Source organism: Linderina pennispora (genome assembly GCF_002104995.1).
Source record: "Linderina pennispora strain ATCC 12442 chromosome Unknown DL89scaffold_4, whole genome shotgun sequence".
Classification (NCBI taxonomy): domain Eukaryota; kingdom Fungi; phylum Kickxellomycota; class Kickxellomycetes; order Kickxellales; family Kickxellaceae; genus Linderina; species Linderina pennispora.
In genome coordinates, this window is record NW_024468252.1 from 1,281,082 (window position 1) to 1,294,459 (window position 13,378).

Genomic DNA, 13,378 nt, shown 5'->3' on the forward strand with positions numbered 1-13,378 from the left:
CATAGTTGCTGCGTCGTTGTCGTCTGGTTTTGTGTGTATGTGGGTGATGTAGACATTCTCCGAGGGAAGTATTACCACAGTCATTGTTGGTATTAGTAGTACGTAGAAAAATGCTGGGAATGAGCTGAAAACGGTCTCCTTTGGTTTCCAGCTGCGTTGCCAGGTGCTGTCGGTTTTATGGCAGGACACCCTTTGCCAATCAATAGACATGCTGAGTTCTGCAAAGGAGTGTGGCAGACTTTCAAGTACGGCCATTTGCCTAAAGCTAAAGCACGAATGTTCCGGAACAGACGAGCATTCCTTAATGGCCATACTGCAAACAGCAAGCTCGAGATGTTGCCAGCCACAACGGATGAGGCAAGAAGAATGGGCCAGCACGGTAAACTAGCGACGTTGCCGGCTACATAATAGGTTCGTATTTTGGCAAAGCTGCAGGCCAAATACAGGAGCCGAGTTGAATAAGCTGGTGCGAGCCGAGCCGCCCGGTTATTGCAAATGGTTGTTCATTTAGTCTCTGCTGACCTACGATATCTCGCGGCCATTCCCTGTTTCGCTTGTACATTCTGAATTCAACCACAACCCTTCTATCGGATAATGCTGCGGTGCCCAAAACTATTCAGCCGATCGCGGATCGGGCTCTCCCGGTCGTTCACTACATCGCGAAGCAGCGATATGAAGGTGTTGTTCTTTGGCACCGATGAGTTCTCCAACCACGCACTGAAGGCACTGGATGCAGACAGACGCTGCAATAAGCCGATCGTAGAGAAGCTTGGAGTGGTATGCCCGCCGCCATTGTACAAATTCGCCAAGGGCCGGCAGCAGCTCACGTGGGAGGCACTGGTGGAGAAGACAGCGCGCACGCGGCAGCTCGACATACACCACCCAAATGCGCGCAAGCTGACGGGCTGGCAGGTGCCGAGCGCAGGCCTGAAGGAGACAGACCGGTATGATATCGGAGTGGTGTCGAGCTTTGGTATGTTCATTCCGCAGCGCATCATCGAGAGCTTCCCGCTGGGCATGATCAACATCCATCCGTCGCTGCTACCCGAATACCGTGGCCCGTCGCCGCTGCAGGCGGCGCTGCTGGACGGAAAGAAGGAGACGGGGATCACGATTCAGGAGGTGCATCCCACAGTCATGGATGGCGGCAGGGTGTTGGCACAGATGCCGTATCAAATCGACGGCACGGCGACACGGATCGATATGATGAATGAAATGGGCCATCTCAGCGGGCAATTGCTGGTGAAGCTGCTGCACAACTACGAGTACGTGCGCGAGCGGGCGATTGACCAGGACGAAAGCAAGGTGACTACGACACGGCTGTATAGTCGCGAGGACTCGCGTGTAAACTGGGAGCAGATGTCAGCAGAGCAGATTGTGCGTATGCATCGGGCGTTCTGTGGCCGTGAGCCAGTGCACAGCATCTGGCGCAAGAAGAACAAGATGCACAGCATTCAGTTGCAGGATATAGCTTTGCCTGATCCGAACGTGGAGCCGCTGGATCCCGAGATTGCAAAGTACCCGCCGGGCTCGGTGTTCTACCGCCGCAAGGTGCCGTACCTGGAGGTGCCGTGTGTGGACGGAAGCCGGATCTGGATCAAGCAGCTGCAGGTGCAGGGCCGCACCCCGAAGACGGCGCTGCAGTTTGTCAACGGGTATCTGCGCGTACCCGGTGCGCTGCGATTCCTGACCGATCCTGTGGAATCAAAGAAGCCAACGCCACCATTCCAGTGGCCCGAGGGCAAAAAGCCCGAGGCCGTGGTGATGGCCGAGCAGAAGGCCATGGAGCGCAAGCAGCAGCTGGCGGAGATGAAAAAGAGCCAGAAGATCGTCGGCGAGTGCGAGTACGGGCCGGGCGAGCTGGTGCCCGACGACGAGACTCTGGTAGATGGCGAGACAAACAAATAAATTCCATTACATTTCCTCTAGATCGCTAAACAGATCCTCCTCAGGGAAGTCGCCCACCGTGACCTTGTCCGGCCGGACAAACGAGCCGTGCTGGTTGCGGCACTCGAAGTATCTGACACCATCCACAGTCCCGTCGTGCTTGCCCGTCGGCTCGTCGAATTCCACGCCCACCCAATATCCGGGCCTGAACTGCGTCTTGCCAACAAACCTCACGGCACCGAGCCGGGTACCGCTCCCCAGCACCTCCACCTGGCAGCGGTCGTCTACATGGATCCCGCTCGCCTCCGCCCTGAACTCGTCCTCCTCGTCAATCGACATGGCCGACTTGTTGTCGGCAAACCGACCCAAATTATGCCTCCGCTTGAACGCACGCACCGTGTCGCGGCGCTTGTCGTACTCGTCGTCGTCCATGACATACTTCTCCACCTGCGAGTCGTCGTTGAAGTTCAGCTGGGTCGCCACAGAGTTCGTGGCCTCGACGTTTAGCGTCATGTAGTCGGCTACCGGGTAGTACCCGAGCATCCTGCTGTTGTCATCCAGCATACAAACTGCCGCATCATTGTGCTGCAGCGCCAGGCGCTGGTCGCTGGCGCTAATCCCAACAATAGCCTCCAGCCGGACCTAGCGGGCTCCGAAGGAAGTGGGCAAAATGTGTTAGCACGGCCGAAGAGGTCACAACGGAGAGGCAAGGGCCCCGCCTTGCTAATCAGCTTTTCATCCTACTTGCCTTTAGCTCACCCACGGTCAGGGACTTCAGGAAGCGCCGCTCGGAGCTCGCGTTCTGGCTCTGCACAAAAAGCGTGACGACAGACATGGTGAAAAATTGGCCTTGAGAAATCACTTGCTCTTTTTCGGCCCGCCCTGCTCGCTCGGCCGCCTCATACAATTCATGCTTGCGCGATGGGTTTTGGGGAGGCAGGAGCTGGTGGAGGGATCGGGCTGCCGGAGTTTCACATGGGCCCGGCCAGCATATCGCTTTTTTGCCCATTTCCCGGATGCGGTGTTTATGAAGCTTGAGGCAGACGATGGCTGGCAGACAAAGACTGCCGCAAATCCTCCCTGTGCGTGGAGAGCAAGTCCAGGGGTATAAAACAGGGCCAGCGGGCTCGGACCTGCAAAGAAAGGCCCAAAAAGGCGCTCTCTTCTTTCTGTAATTTTATCCACTGTCTTCTCCTGGGCGAAACGACTACAAATTTAGGGCAAATGCACGCTATCGTGGTAAAGAACTGGCTCAAGGGCCCCAACGACATGGAGGTCAAGGACATCCCGGTGCCGACACCCAAGAGCAACGAGCTGCTGGTGAAGGTCGAGGCTACAGGAGCCAACTTCTTCGATATCCTGATGGTGCAGGGCAAGTACCAGATCAAGCCGCCATTCCCGTTCACGCCAGGCGCCGAGTTCGCCGGTACCGTGGTGTCGGCACCCGCCAACTGTCGCTTCAAGACCGGCGACCGCGTGTTCGGGTCAAACCCCACTGGCGCCTACGCTGAGTACATTGCGGTGCCCGAGATCCAATGCTTTGCGATCCCCTCGACACTGAGCTTCGAAGAGGCTGCGGGTCTGTACATCACTTATCCGACTAGCTACGCCGGCCTGGTTCTGCGTGCCGACGTGAAAAAGGGTGACTGGGTTCTGGTGCATGCTGCGGCTGGCGGCGTCGGCATTGCCGCTGTGCAGATTGCCAAGGCCCTGGGCGCCAACGTCATTGCTGCTGTCGGCAACGAGGGCAAGTTTGATATTTGCAAGGCACAGGGCGCCGATCACTGTATCAACTACCGTGAGCCCGACTGGACTGACAAGGTTATGCAGATTACTGCCGGTAAGGGTGCCGATGTCGTCTATGACCCGGTTGGCCTGGTCGAGAAGTCGCTCAAGTGCATTGCATGGAACGGCCGTGTCGTTGTGGTTGGCTTTGCTGCTGGTGCTATTGAGAAAATTGCTGCCAACCGGATCCTGCTCAAGAACGTCGCCGTCACCGGCGTCCATTGGGGTGCGTACACACGCAATGAGGCGGAGCGCATTCCCGAGGTCTGGGAGGCGCTATTCAAGCTGGCCGAGGAGGGAAGGATCAAGCCCGTTGTGTGGGATCCCGTGTTCGAGGGTCTCGATAAGGTCAAGGATGCGCTGAAGGCGATCTCGAACAGAGAGACCTATGGCAAGGTGGTGGTCAAGCCCACCTCGACTCCTGCTCGTTTGTGAAACAAAATTATTACTGTCTTTCTGAAGTTTCCTATATTACATCACTGAAATCATTGTGAGTACTGTGTAAAAGTGCTATTAGTGTTGATATACAAAGGCAATTGGACAATAGTCTACCGTCTATACTAAGAATCCTAGTATATAGCGTGTCAAATAATGATGTGGATGCTAGGGAACAATTATCAACGATAGAACGCTACTCTTTTCTACTTGCGCTCTACGAATGTGAAGAGTTTATATTTGAGGTATATCATTGCATATGTAACAACCATATCGTGGCCATTCTCTGGATAATCCCGGTGTCATCCTACATTGCCGCGTATACGTGTGATTCTGTTTATCTTTTCGAGCCAGAGTAACCTATTGAAAGTATATGGTGATGGTATCAGTTTCAGCCATATATAAATTACGATTGCACTCCCTAGCTATCTGCAGCCAATTCTCAGGTGTCAGCTGACTCAGAGTAGCCAGGCTCAGCAGCAAACAGGAGCACTTTGCACACTGCATTGGAGACTAGTTCATTTGGGCACATCACCACAGCCAGCCGAGTTTATCTTCAGCGCATTTATGTCTCTCACTTGACCACACCCTTGAAAGCACCTCCACCCGCCTGCTAAATTCTGGCGCTCTTCCCACAGCGATATTCTCGAATGTGACTGATCCTGTGCTCAATTTTCACGGCAGTGATGACATTGAGGATGATATCTTTTCGACAGGAATCAAGTCTTTCATTGAGCACATCCGCCAGCTGTTTCCCAGCGCACAAGGCAGCTCTTTTTTGTTCGCTCAGGGCGATGGGAAGGCCAGGATGATATGTGCAACGATCTTACTTGTTGTGATACTGGCATCTTAACGTGGTATATAACTAATGACAGTAAAGGAACTGAGGAGAGCTGCTGACGCGCTGGCGTGCACTGAACTATATAGTAGAGCCACTATACTCTTGCGTACGCACTGTGGCGTAGATCTAGGGATCAGGATCAGTTATACAACAGCATGTTTAGACCCGCTGGCTATTTTGACAATTCAGCCTACTTGATGGTTTGGATACAGTACATAGCAACAACTAGTTCACTATATATTCAAGTAGATCATGAGCAAATGTAAACTACAACCGTAGCACGGCTAAACAGCACTGAAGGCATGGATGGATGTACTTACTTTCTTTTTAATGTGGTTGCTACCATAGCATGCAAGACACGATTAGCGACCATGTTGCGGTTTGTTGCGATGCAATGAAATAGCATCATGTGCTGATAGCAAGGCATGGTCCTCCATTCTCAACTACATAGTTCCTTCATCACCATCACCATCACCATGATCATTGTTTTATTTTTATATAACAGTGATTCTACATTGAATAGATTGTTGAACATTGGATATTTGATTTGTCCATATGATGTATTGGCGTCTATGACAACGATCAAGATGAAAAGTCAATTAATCGTGGCCTGTGATAATACATATAGGGAATGTGTGGGTATGTACAGCTACTGCAACCCTACACATGTATTGAATCAACATAGTTTCCTCACTGTAGTTGCCCAAAGCAACACGCTGCTATACGCATCTCATATACTACGAATCCCAACAAGCTAGTATGCCCGTACCGCAATATTTTCGAATTTTGAGTGACCAAGCGGTAGTGATTTTTATACCACTTACACAACCCTGTACAGTCATTGTGTAGGTTGTAGTGGCTAAATCTCTGAACTGTTTCTGCAGCCCTGAAAACCACTAGTTTTTGGGCAAGCAGGTATATTTGCAATACTATGCATCCATTACATGGCACCAGAGAACATCACCGTGGCCATGGCAGCCGGTGCAATATCACCACCACCACCGCCAGCTGCACCAGAGTCGCCACCATTGCCGCCGCTATCGTCTCCAGGGTTGTAGTCGCGATTGTGGCGCTTGCTCTTGTACCGGCTGACCAGCATCTCGTCGTCGTCACTGCCATTGCCAGAACCACCGCTGCCGCGTGACGCCGCCTCGTAGGCCGGTGGCGACTGCACCATGGCAACAGGCTGGAGGGTATTCGAGTAGCGCAGGTCGAGATCGCAAATGGCCTGGCGCAGGGCAAAGGCGAAGCTGTTCTTGATGCCGAACCTACGACCGTCCTGGAAGTTGCTCTTGTAGTTGAGGCCGATGCCGAGCTGGATCCGGTTGACGTTCTCCAAAAGGTCCAGGGTGAAGCCGATGGGGCCAGAGAAGTCGCGCGGGTGCTCGTCGACATACTCGTTCATGCGGTCTTGCAATGCGTTGAGCTTCTCCTGTGGCGTGTGGAAATCAAAGGCAACCACGATCGACTCGCTCTGGGGCTTCGAGCGGCGCATGTTCTGGATCTTCTGCGTGGCCAGCTGGTTGTTCGGGTACACGGTGTATGTGCCGTCGCCCTTGAAGAAGACGGTGCTGAGCAGACGGATCTTGGACACAGTCATGGTCTCGGCCGCAATCACGACGACATCGCCGACGTCGTAGGCGTGCACCTGGAACAGGAAGATGATACACTCGAATACAGTCTTGAATGTGTTGCCAAACACAAAGCTCCAGCCGACAAACAGAGTACCCATTGTGGCCAGGCTCTTCAGGGCATCGAGGCCAAACACAAGTAGGGCAATGATGACAATAACCAACAGGGCAAAGGCAGTCATGAACAGATCGAGCTTGCCAACGACCTGCGACATGTCGCTGAGCGCGTTAATCAGGGACCGGCGCTCCTTGTAGACCAGCATAATGCGGTCACGCATCTCGCGCTTGCTAATATCGCCATTTCCATCCTTGTCAAAGAACTCGAACGCCTTGATGGCGTCCTCCTCCTTGTCGAAGAACGGCAGAAAATCGTCGACCACCAGGTAGTCGCGGTCATTGTTGAGGGCGCTAAACAACTTGCGGGCCAGGCGGCCGGCGTACTGGTTCGAGTTCATATCGATGCCACCGTCAAGCGCGCGGTCCTTGATGTTCCACAGACGGCTGGCAAAGCTCTTTGACGGCTTCTTCTTGTGCGAGAAAAAGCTGTTGCCGGTCGACGCACGGCTCATAGCCGGAGGCGACGCTGCCGACGACAGCAGCTCCTTTTTGCTGGTCATGCCATCAGAGGTTTGTGTCGTAAATGTCGCGCCCTGGGCCATGAATGGCGTGGCGTTGGCGCTGTTGTTGCCCTGGTTGCTTTCCGAATAATGCTCGCGTGACCGGTTCAGGTGGTCCAGCACCCAGCTAGCATACGTCTGCTGCTGGAGCCGCTCCTTGTACGCGGACCGGTGGAAGCGCGTGGCAACAACCTTGAGCAAGAGCTTCTCACCGCCAATGATCCCGCAAGCAATCAGCACAAGAACGTTGACCTGGAACAGAACCTGGTCCCACGACGAGTTGCTGTTCTCTACCTTGCCAATAAGTCGGTACGAGGCGCTCGGGAACATGATAATGAAGCTGATGAGGAAGATGGACGAGATGATAATCATCTTGACATACGCTTTGACGGCAATGAAAAACTGCATGCGGTCCTTGACCTTCTCAATGTTGCGCTTGCCAGTGAAGCCGCGCACAATATGCAGGGCGCCATCGGGAATCATATCAACCAGGTGGTAGGCCAGGACGCCAAACACCCAGCCTGAGGCCAGCAGCGCAAATGACCGCGCAGTGCACTGCAGGTTGTATCTGTGCTGAAAGTCAGACTTAGGATCTGATTTGATGGGGGACCGGAACTCCAGTTCAGGATTCGAGGCCATGATACCGATTGTAGGAGCGATCAGAATGATGCCGCCACCGATCATGATTACAAACGAGCGAACCAGCGGGTGCATCCGCCAGAAGCCCTTGGGCGTGGGTGAGCTGGATGGGTCGCTCTCGGAGCCATCATCGCTGACCTCGTCCCAGTTGAAGTCGTCCTGGAAGTTTGCTGGGATGTCGGCATCGGGCATGTTCAGCGTGCTATGCGAGAACTCAGAGTGCATGTTGCGGGTGGCGGCGCCAGCGCTGCCAGGGTTGCCCATATTGCCTGCCGAGGACTGCTTTTCGTTAGAGGTCGAAAACCGGATGTTGCTGCCCATGATCTGGTTCAAAGGCTTTACTGTTCGATATGGAGATTGAGGGTTGTTCAGAAGCGATGTAACATGAAATGTGCGGGAGGGAGGGGGCGGAGGGCGGGTGATGGAGAGGAAGGAATGAGATGAAAAGGGAGAAAAGGAACAGGCCTGAGGAGAAAGGAACGCAAAAAGAGGATGGTGGTCCAACGATGGCCGCTTTAAGTACACAGGTAGAAGAAAAGGCACTATAAATACAAAATTTTTCTCTGAAAACTCGTGCCAATTAGAGAAGCGCTTGAGGATCATTTGCGCCAAAATAGCGTGACAGACTACGCCTTCTTCTCAGTGGGTAGATGCGAATCCTAGATCGCCGCCAAAAGCCAACAATGTCCTCCGGTTCATTGTATGCATATGACCTGACGTCATTGGGCAATGCTGCTGCAGACAGCGAGTTTAGCTGTGCTGGGCTGCCCGTGTCCGAGCACCGCCGGCACGCACTGGCGCGATTTCTGCGCAGGCACCACGCCCCCACAGTCAATGCTGGCCGAGAGCAGCGGTGGTGACAATGGCTGTGACCGTGCGCCAAGTTAATGATCTCGCAGCAACCGCCTCAACCACACACCGAATGAGAGTATCGTCAAATATAGCGGGGCTGGTGGGCTGGACAGGCTGGGACGGGTGTCGACAGTCTCCAGGCGACTGAGAGATGAAGGCTGGGTGGCAGTAGCAAATAGCAATGAAACCGTGCGATCAATTATAGCACAGTCCTTTTCCAGCAGAGCCTGGCACGGGGCTGGAAAGCCGGCTGTGGGAAATCGCGTTGACATCATGCAGCGGATGCAAAGCGTCACCGCTCTGCGCCCTGGCTGTGCCTGAGTGAACAGATTTTCCTCTCCCCTTGCTCTTTTGCAAATTCGGTTTGTATTTCTTTCCTTTTTTATTTTTTGTATTGCTAATTACCTCATAAATGAACTCTCTCAGCGAGAAGCAGCCCTTTGTGGGCACCGGCAGCGACGACCTCGGGCAGTACGAAGCAGCCCCAGCCCAGCGGGACACTGTACGCCGGCGCTTTGGGGTAGTTTACTGGGTCGGAATTGCGCTGCTGACGGTTCCGCTGGCGCTGCTCACGCTTGGGTCGACAGTGCTGGTGTACAACTGCGAGCACCCGCTCAGCAACAGCTCGCTGCTGTCGAACGGCACGCACCAGTTCAAGCCGACTCTAATTCTGGTGTCGCTGGACGGGTTCCGGCCTGACTACCTGGACCGCGGCATCACGCCAAACCTGCTTGAAATTGGCAAGCAGGGGCTGCGGGCAGACTACATGCTGCCGTCGTTTCCGTCGTCGACCTTCCCGAACCATTACACAATAGTGACTGGGCTGTACCCCGGGTCGCACGGCATCGTGTCGAACGAATTCTACGACAACGCCATCAACGACACGTTTGTGTACAAGAACGCCAAGAAGAACGTGGACCCGCGGTGGTGGAATGGCGGCGAGCCGATCTGGGTCACGGCCGAGAAGCAAGGGGTCAAGGCCGGGATTGACATGTGGCCCGGGTCCACTGCAGTGATCCGCGGAGTGAAGCCAAGCTACGTGATTCCATATATGGACCGCGTCCACCCGACAGCCAAGACGCAGCAGCTGCTCGAGTGGCTGGACCTGCCGATTGAGAAGCGCCCGGCGTTTTTGGCCACATACATGCCCGAGGTCGATCAGGCCGCTCACAACAACGGCCCAGACGCCAAGCCTGTCAACGACGCCGTGCAGATGGTCGACGAAGCCCTTGGCGAGCTGCACCGCGAGATCGCCCGCCGCAATCTGACTCATATTGTCAACCTGATGGTGGTCAGCGACCACGGGATGGCGACCACGTACGCACGCAAGTATGCCATCTACGTCGATGACTACATTGATGTGTCGCGACTGCACGGCATCTACGGCTGGCCGCTGGGAGGCATCCAGCCCAAGGACGACGCCGATGTGCCCGAGATGTTCAGACGCCTGAGCCTGGCCAGCCAGGGCCAGCCGTGGCGCGTGTATCTGCGTCACCAGATTCCTCGCCGCTTCCACTATACACATGAGACGCGGGTGGCGCCCATCTACATTATACCCGAGCTGCCGTGGTATGTCTCGACCCGCGCTGCCGACCAGTACCACGCGAGCCAGATAAAGTCGTCGGAGATGTTCCCACCCACTGGTGTGCATGGCTACGACAACCTGCATCCGCTGATGCGCGCGACTTTTGTGGCCACCGGCCCGGCCTTCCGGTCGCGTCACACCCAGGCGCGCTCGGCACCCATGACCATGCTGTCCACCAACATCACGGTCCTGGACCGCAATGAACACCGGCTGCAATACATGGCAGCTCGCCGCAGCATGTCTGCTGTGTATGACCTGGACCCGCCGCAGTTGCCTGGCAGCTCGTCGTTGATCCCACAGCGGTTTGGCATGGACAACCGTATCTCGGACATGTCGGCAACAGAGGACTTTTTGGAGCTGCTGGAGAGCGCCCGCGAGTCGCAGCTCAACCACATCAACAGCCAGCTGCAAAAGTGGAATACTGAATACACCGCATACCAGGCCGAGTACGACCGCATCTGGGGCGACTATGGACTGCCAGAGCACGAGCTGGCTGCAATCCGCCACCCACCGTTCGAGAACGTTGAGCTGTACGGGCTCATGGCCAGGATTCTGCATGTTAACGCAGCTCCAAACAATGGAACTTCCAAGTTCGCTGACTGGTGGCTGGCTTAGACATAAATTTGGTGTGTATCTCTTATCCTTCTAGTTTGCTGTCAATATGAACATGTTCGAATTACTTGACACATGATATCATGCGCACATGATAACTGGAAATACACTGCTGTCGCTGCCTTTGCTTGTTCTCTACCTGCAATCTGCATTGGCGACATGCTGTTCCATCTTTCCATCAGTATGCAGTTTGCCCGCATTCCCTCAACGTTGCATCTGGTACTCCTGTGAAAGACTGTCTGGCACTGTTTGCTCGATGATATATAAAGGCAAGGCTCCTGCACTGGACAGAACATGCTCCTTAGGCAGATCTTCTCCCTTTCTCTCCCAATCGCATTCAGCCATTATGAAGCTTATCTCTTTCGCTGTTCTCGCCCTTGCTGCTGCCGCAGCCTCTGCTGAGACCGCTCCTAGCCCTGAGCTTGTTGCCGAGATCCAGTATGGCGGCGACCAATTCCCTGGTGGCGGCGGCCAGTTCCCTGGCGGTGGTGGTGGTCGATTCCCTGGCGGCGACAGCTGGAGACGCCGCCACTGCGAACGCCAGTGCCGCTGGCAGCCTTACTACTGGCAGTGCATACGCCGGTGCATGGGCTGGTGGCACTGACACCATTGGACGGGCACTTTGCTTTCTTTTTACGAATTGACAGCGCAGCGTAGTTGGGTCTCTAAACCCTTGCTTGCCCGATATATGTGACCATGTACTGCTCAATATCGTCGCTACCAGTGTCAATATTAATAAAACCTCAAAACAAAAGAGTATATCACGCCATGAGAAACCCGCTCACAGTGCCATCTTTCCGTGTGCCTTGCTTGACTCCTGCTCACGCAACACGTCAGAAGCAGAGCCCACAGCCGGGCTATGCTCATCATCAATGGTAGTTTGTGCGAAGCGTGACATAACCTCGTCAGCAAAACTGGCCGATGACCCCTCGCCGGTAATGTCGCCCAGATCCATCCGTGGCGACCTGCTGCTCTCCTGCGCGGCCCGCCACTCCTTGTGCGCGGCCACCGAGCTATCTACCAGCCAGTGCACACGGGAAGCCTCGTCAATCGACGCACTCAGCTTTGCCAGTATTTCTGCTTTATCTTCGTCGCCAAGCATGCCCATGTAGTTATTGATGGTTGCCGACCGCTCATCAACATCCTTCATCAGCTCGCTGACGATTGCATTGCTGCGCGGGTCCTCCTCGACATTCAGTGCCACCAGGTTCTCAGTCAACATGCTGCACAGCGACTGGAGCTCCTGCGCCGAGCCCTCCATGTGCTTGATCAGGGTGTCGGTGAGCACAATGCGCTCTTGCAGCTGCGACTTGTCTTCGGGCAGTGCCTCCTCGATAGCCTCGCGCTGCTGCTGCTCGACCAGGGGTCCCGGATTCTCCAGCGCCCTGGCCAGGACATCCGGCGGGAAATTGGCCTCTGATGGAGTACGGACCTGCGGGTACGTCCACCCTTCCTGCTCGTGGGTTACCGCAGGCCGCGGCAGCGCATTCTGCTTTGGCTGCATCTGCACTCTCTCACGCACCCTGTCCACGACGGCCTCCAGGTTCGCCTTGGCGCTGGGGCTCTCAAAGTACAGCACGCACCAGTTCGACACCATGCATAGCAGAGCTTCACGCACCGCCAGTGGGACGCTGGTGCTGCAAATCGTCCGCAAAATCACCGTGGTTTTGCTGCGGTCCTTGAATATCGGCAGCATGTGCCGAGGGTATGTCATCACTATTCCCTGGAGCACCGCCAGCAAGTCAATCAGCCGCTCAACATCGTCGCTGTCCACCCCTCTCTTCTTGCGCCCGCCGCCTATCCGCGACAGCAGCCCTCCGCTGTCCTTGTCCGACACGCTGCTCATGACGTGGTTGAAGGATATGGCTGCACTATCGGGCTGCCGGGCAAACATGCTGTAGACGTTGTTGTACTCCCCAGGGTCGTCAGCCGCATCGTTGATGGTCTGCTGCAGCTTGCCCTTTTTGCCTGTAAACAGCGGCATTGTGCGGAAAATGCTGAAATTCAGGGGTTGGAAAAAAAAAAAAAGAGCTAAAGAGTGGGAAAATGTCAAGGGAGAGAAAAAGAAACAGGAAAAGGAAAACAAGCCAGCCTGGCAGCATTGCATCCAGAGGGACGCCGATGCATTGCTGCTGCGGCTTTTTGTAGAGCTTCTTTTGTAGGATATCAGCTGGGGGCACAGCCAGTCCAGTGGAGCTCGTGCTGCTGACAACCTGCCTGTGCTGGACATGGCCCCTGCCAGACACGCGCAACTGAATTTACTCGGGGATTGCCACGAATCAGCCATCGATACAGGCTGGCTGATGGTGCTCAGCTTGCTTGGAAAGGCAGATCGATGTCTACAAACCCAGGCGGTCCGCTGTCGGTCTGGCCCGAAAGCTTTGTGGAGTTTTTCTGCCCGAAAATCAACATTTATTTCTGGCGGCAGCATGTGCTTTTGAAGGTAATCCTGATGACCCATCTCGTTTTTTGGCTCATGATATCCTAGAGGAAC

General features: G+C 54.8%; 7 protein-coding genes across 7 annotated transcripts; 3 read left to right on the plus strand and 4 right to left on the minus strand.

The window, feature by feature from the left end:
- The first annotated feature begins 421 nt into the window (after positions 1 to 421).
- Positions 422 to 1,921, plus strand: DL89DRAFT_266628 (Formyltransferase). Its single transcript, XM_040887148.1, has one exon. The coding sequence runs from the start codon at positions 673 to 675 to the stop codon at positions 1,906 to 1,908; it is 1,236 nt and encodes a 411-aa protein (XP_040745156.1). The 5' UTR covers positions 422 to 672; the 3' UTR covers positions 1,909 to 1,921.
- Positions 1,915 to 2,742, minus strand: DL89DRAFT_321907 (uncharacterized protein; the record flags this gene model as incomplete). The annotated part of the gene is made up of 2 exons (XM_040891307.1): positions 2,636 to 2,742; positions 1,915 to 2,529 (listed from the first exon to the last, which is right to left on the minus strand). The coding sequence occupies exons 1-2, from the start codon at positions 2,720 to 2,722 to the stop codon at positions 1,915 to 1,917; spliced, it is 702 nt and encodes a 233-aa protein (XP_040745157.1). The 5' UTR covers positions 2,723 to 2,742.
- A 307-nt stretch (positions 2,743 to 3,049) lies between these two features.
- DL89DRAFT_266629 (NAD(P)-binding protein) lies at positions 3,050 to 4,161 on the plus strand. The gene has a single exon (XM_040887149.1). The coding sequence runs from the start codon at positions 3,112 to 3,114 to the stop codon at positions 4,105 to 4,107; it is 996 nt and encodes a 331-aa protein (XP_040745158.1). The 5' UTR covers positions 3,050 to 3,111; the 3' UTR covers positions 4,108 to 4,161.
- A 547-nt stretch (positions 4,162 to 4,708) lies between these two features.
- Positions 4,709 to 5,101, minus strand: DL89DRAFT_266630 (uncharacterized protein; the record flags this gene model as incomplete). Its single annotated transcript, XM_040887150.1, has 1 exon — positions 4,709 to 5,101. A coding segment is annotated over one exon (210 nt), but the record flags the coding sequence as incomplete, so codon positions are not given.
- Positions 5,102 to 6,107: 1,006 nt separating this feature from the next.
- On the minus strand, positions 6,108 to 7,040 carry DL89DRAFT_205933 (uncharacterized protein; the record flags this gene model as incomplete). Its single annotated transcript, XM_040884082.1, has 1 exon — positions 6,108 to 7,040. A coding segment is annotated over one exon (933 nt), but the record flags the coding sequence as incomplete, so codon positions are not given.
- Positions 7,041 to 9,012: 1,972 nt separating this feature from the next.
- DL89DRAFT_266632 (Phosphodiest-domain-containing protein) lies at positions 9,013 to 10,914 on the plus strand. Its single transcript, XM_040887151.1, has one exon. It carries the CDS (start codon positions 9,100 to 9,102, stop codon positions 10,885 to 10,887), a length of 1,788 nt encoding a protein of 595 aa, XP_040745161.1. The 5' UTR covers positions 9,013 to 9,099; the 3' UTR covers positions 10,888 to 10,914.
- Positions 10,915 to 11,588: 674 nt separating this feature from the next.
- Positions 11,589 to 13,093, minus strand: DL89DRAFT_130016 (uncharacterized protein; the record flags this gene model as incomplete). The annotated part of the gene is made up of 1 exon (XM_040883311.1): positions 11,589 to 13,093. A coding segment is annotated over one exon (1,428 nt), but the record flags the coding sequence as incomplete, so codon positions are not given.
- Positions 13,094 to 13,378: the final 285 nt, after the last annotated feature.

Coding starts and splice junctions, on each gene's coding strand:
- DL89DRAFT_266628 (XM_040887148.1), top strand. CDS start 673: ATGAAGGTGTTGTTCTTTGGCACCGATGAGTTCTCCAACCACGCACTG.
- DL89DRAFT_266632 (XM_040887151.1), top strand. CDS start 9,100: ATGAACTCTCTCAGCGAGAAGCAGCCCTTTGTGGGCACCGGCAGCGAC.
- DL89DRAFT_266629 (XM_040887149.1), top strand. CDS start 3,112: ATGCACGCTATCGTGGTAAAGAACTGGCTCAAGGGCCCCAACGACATG.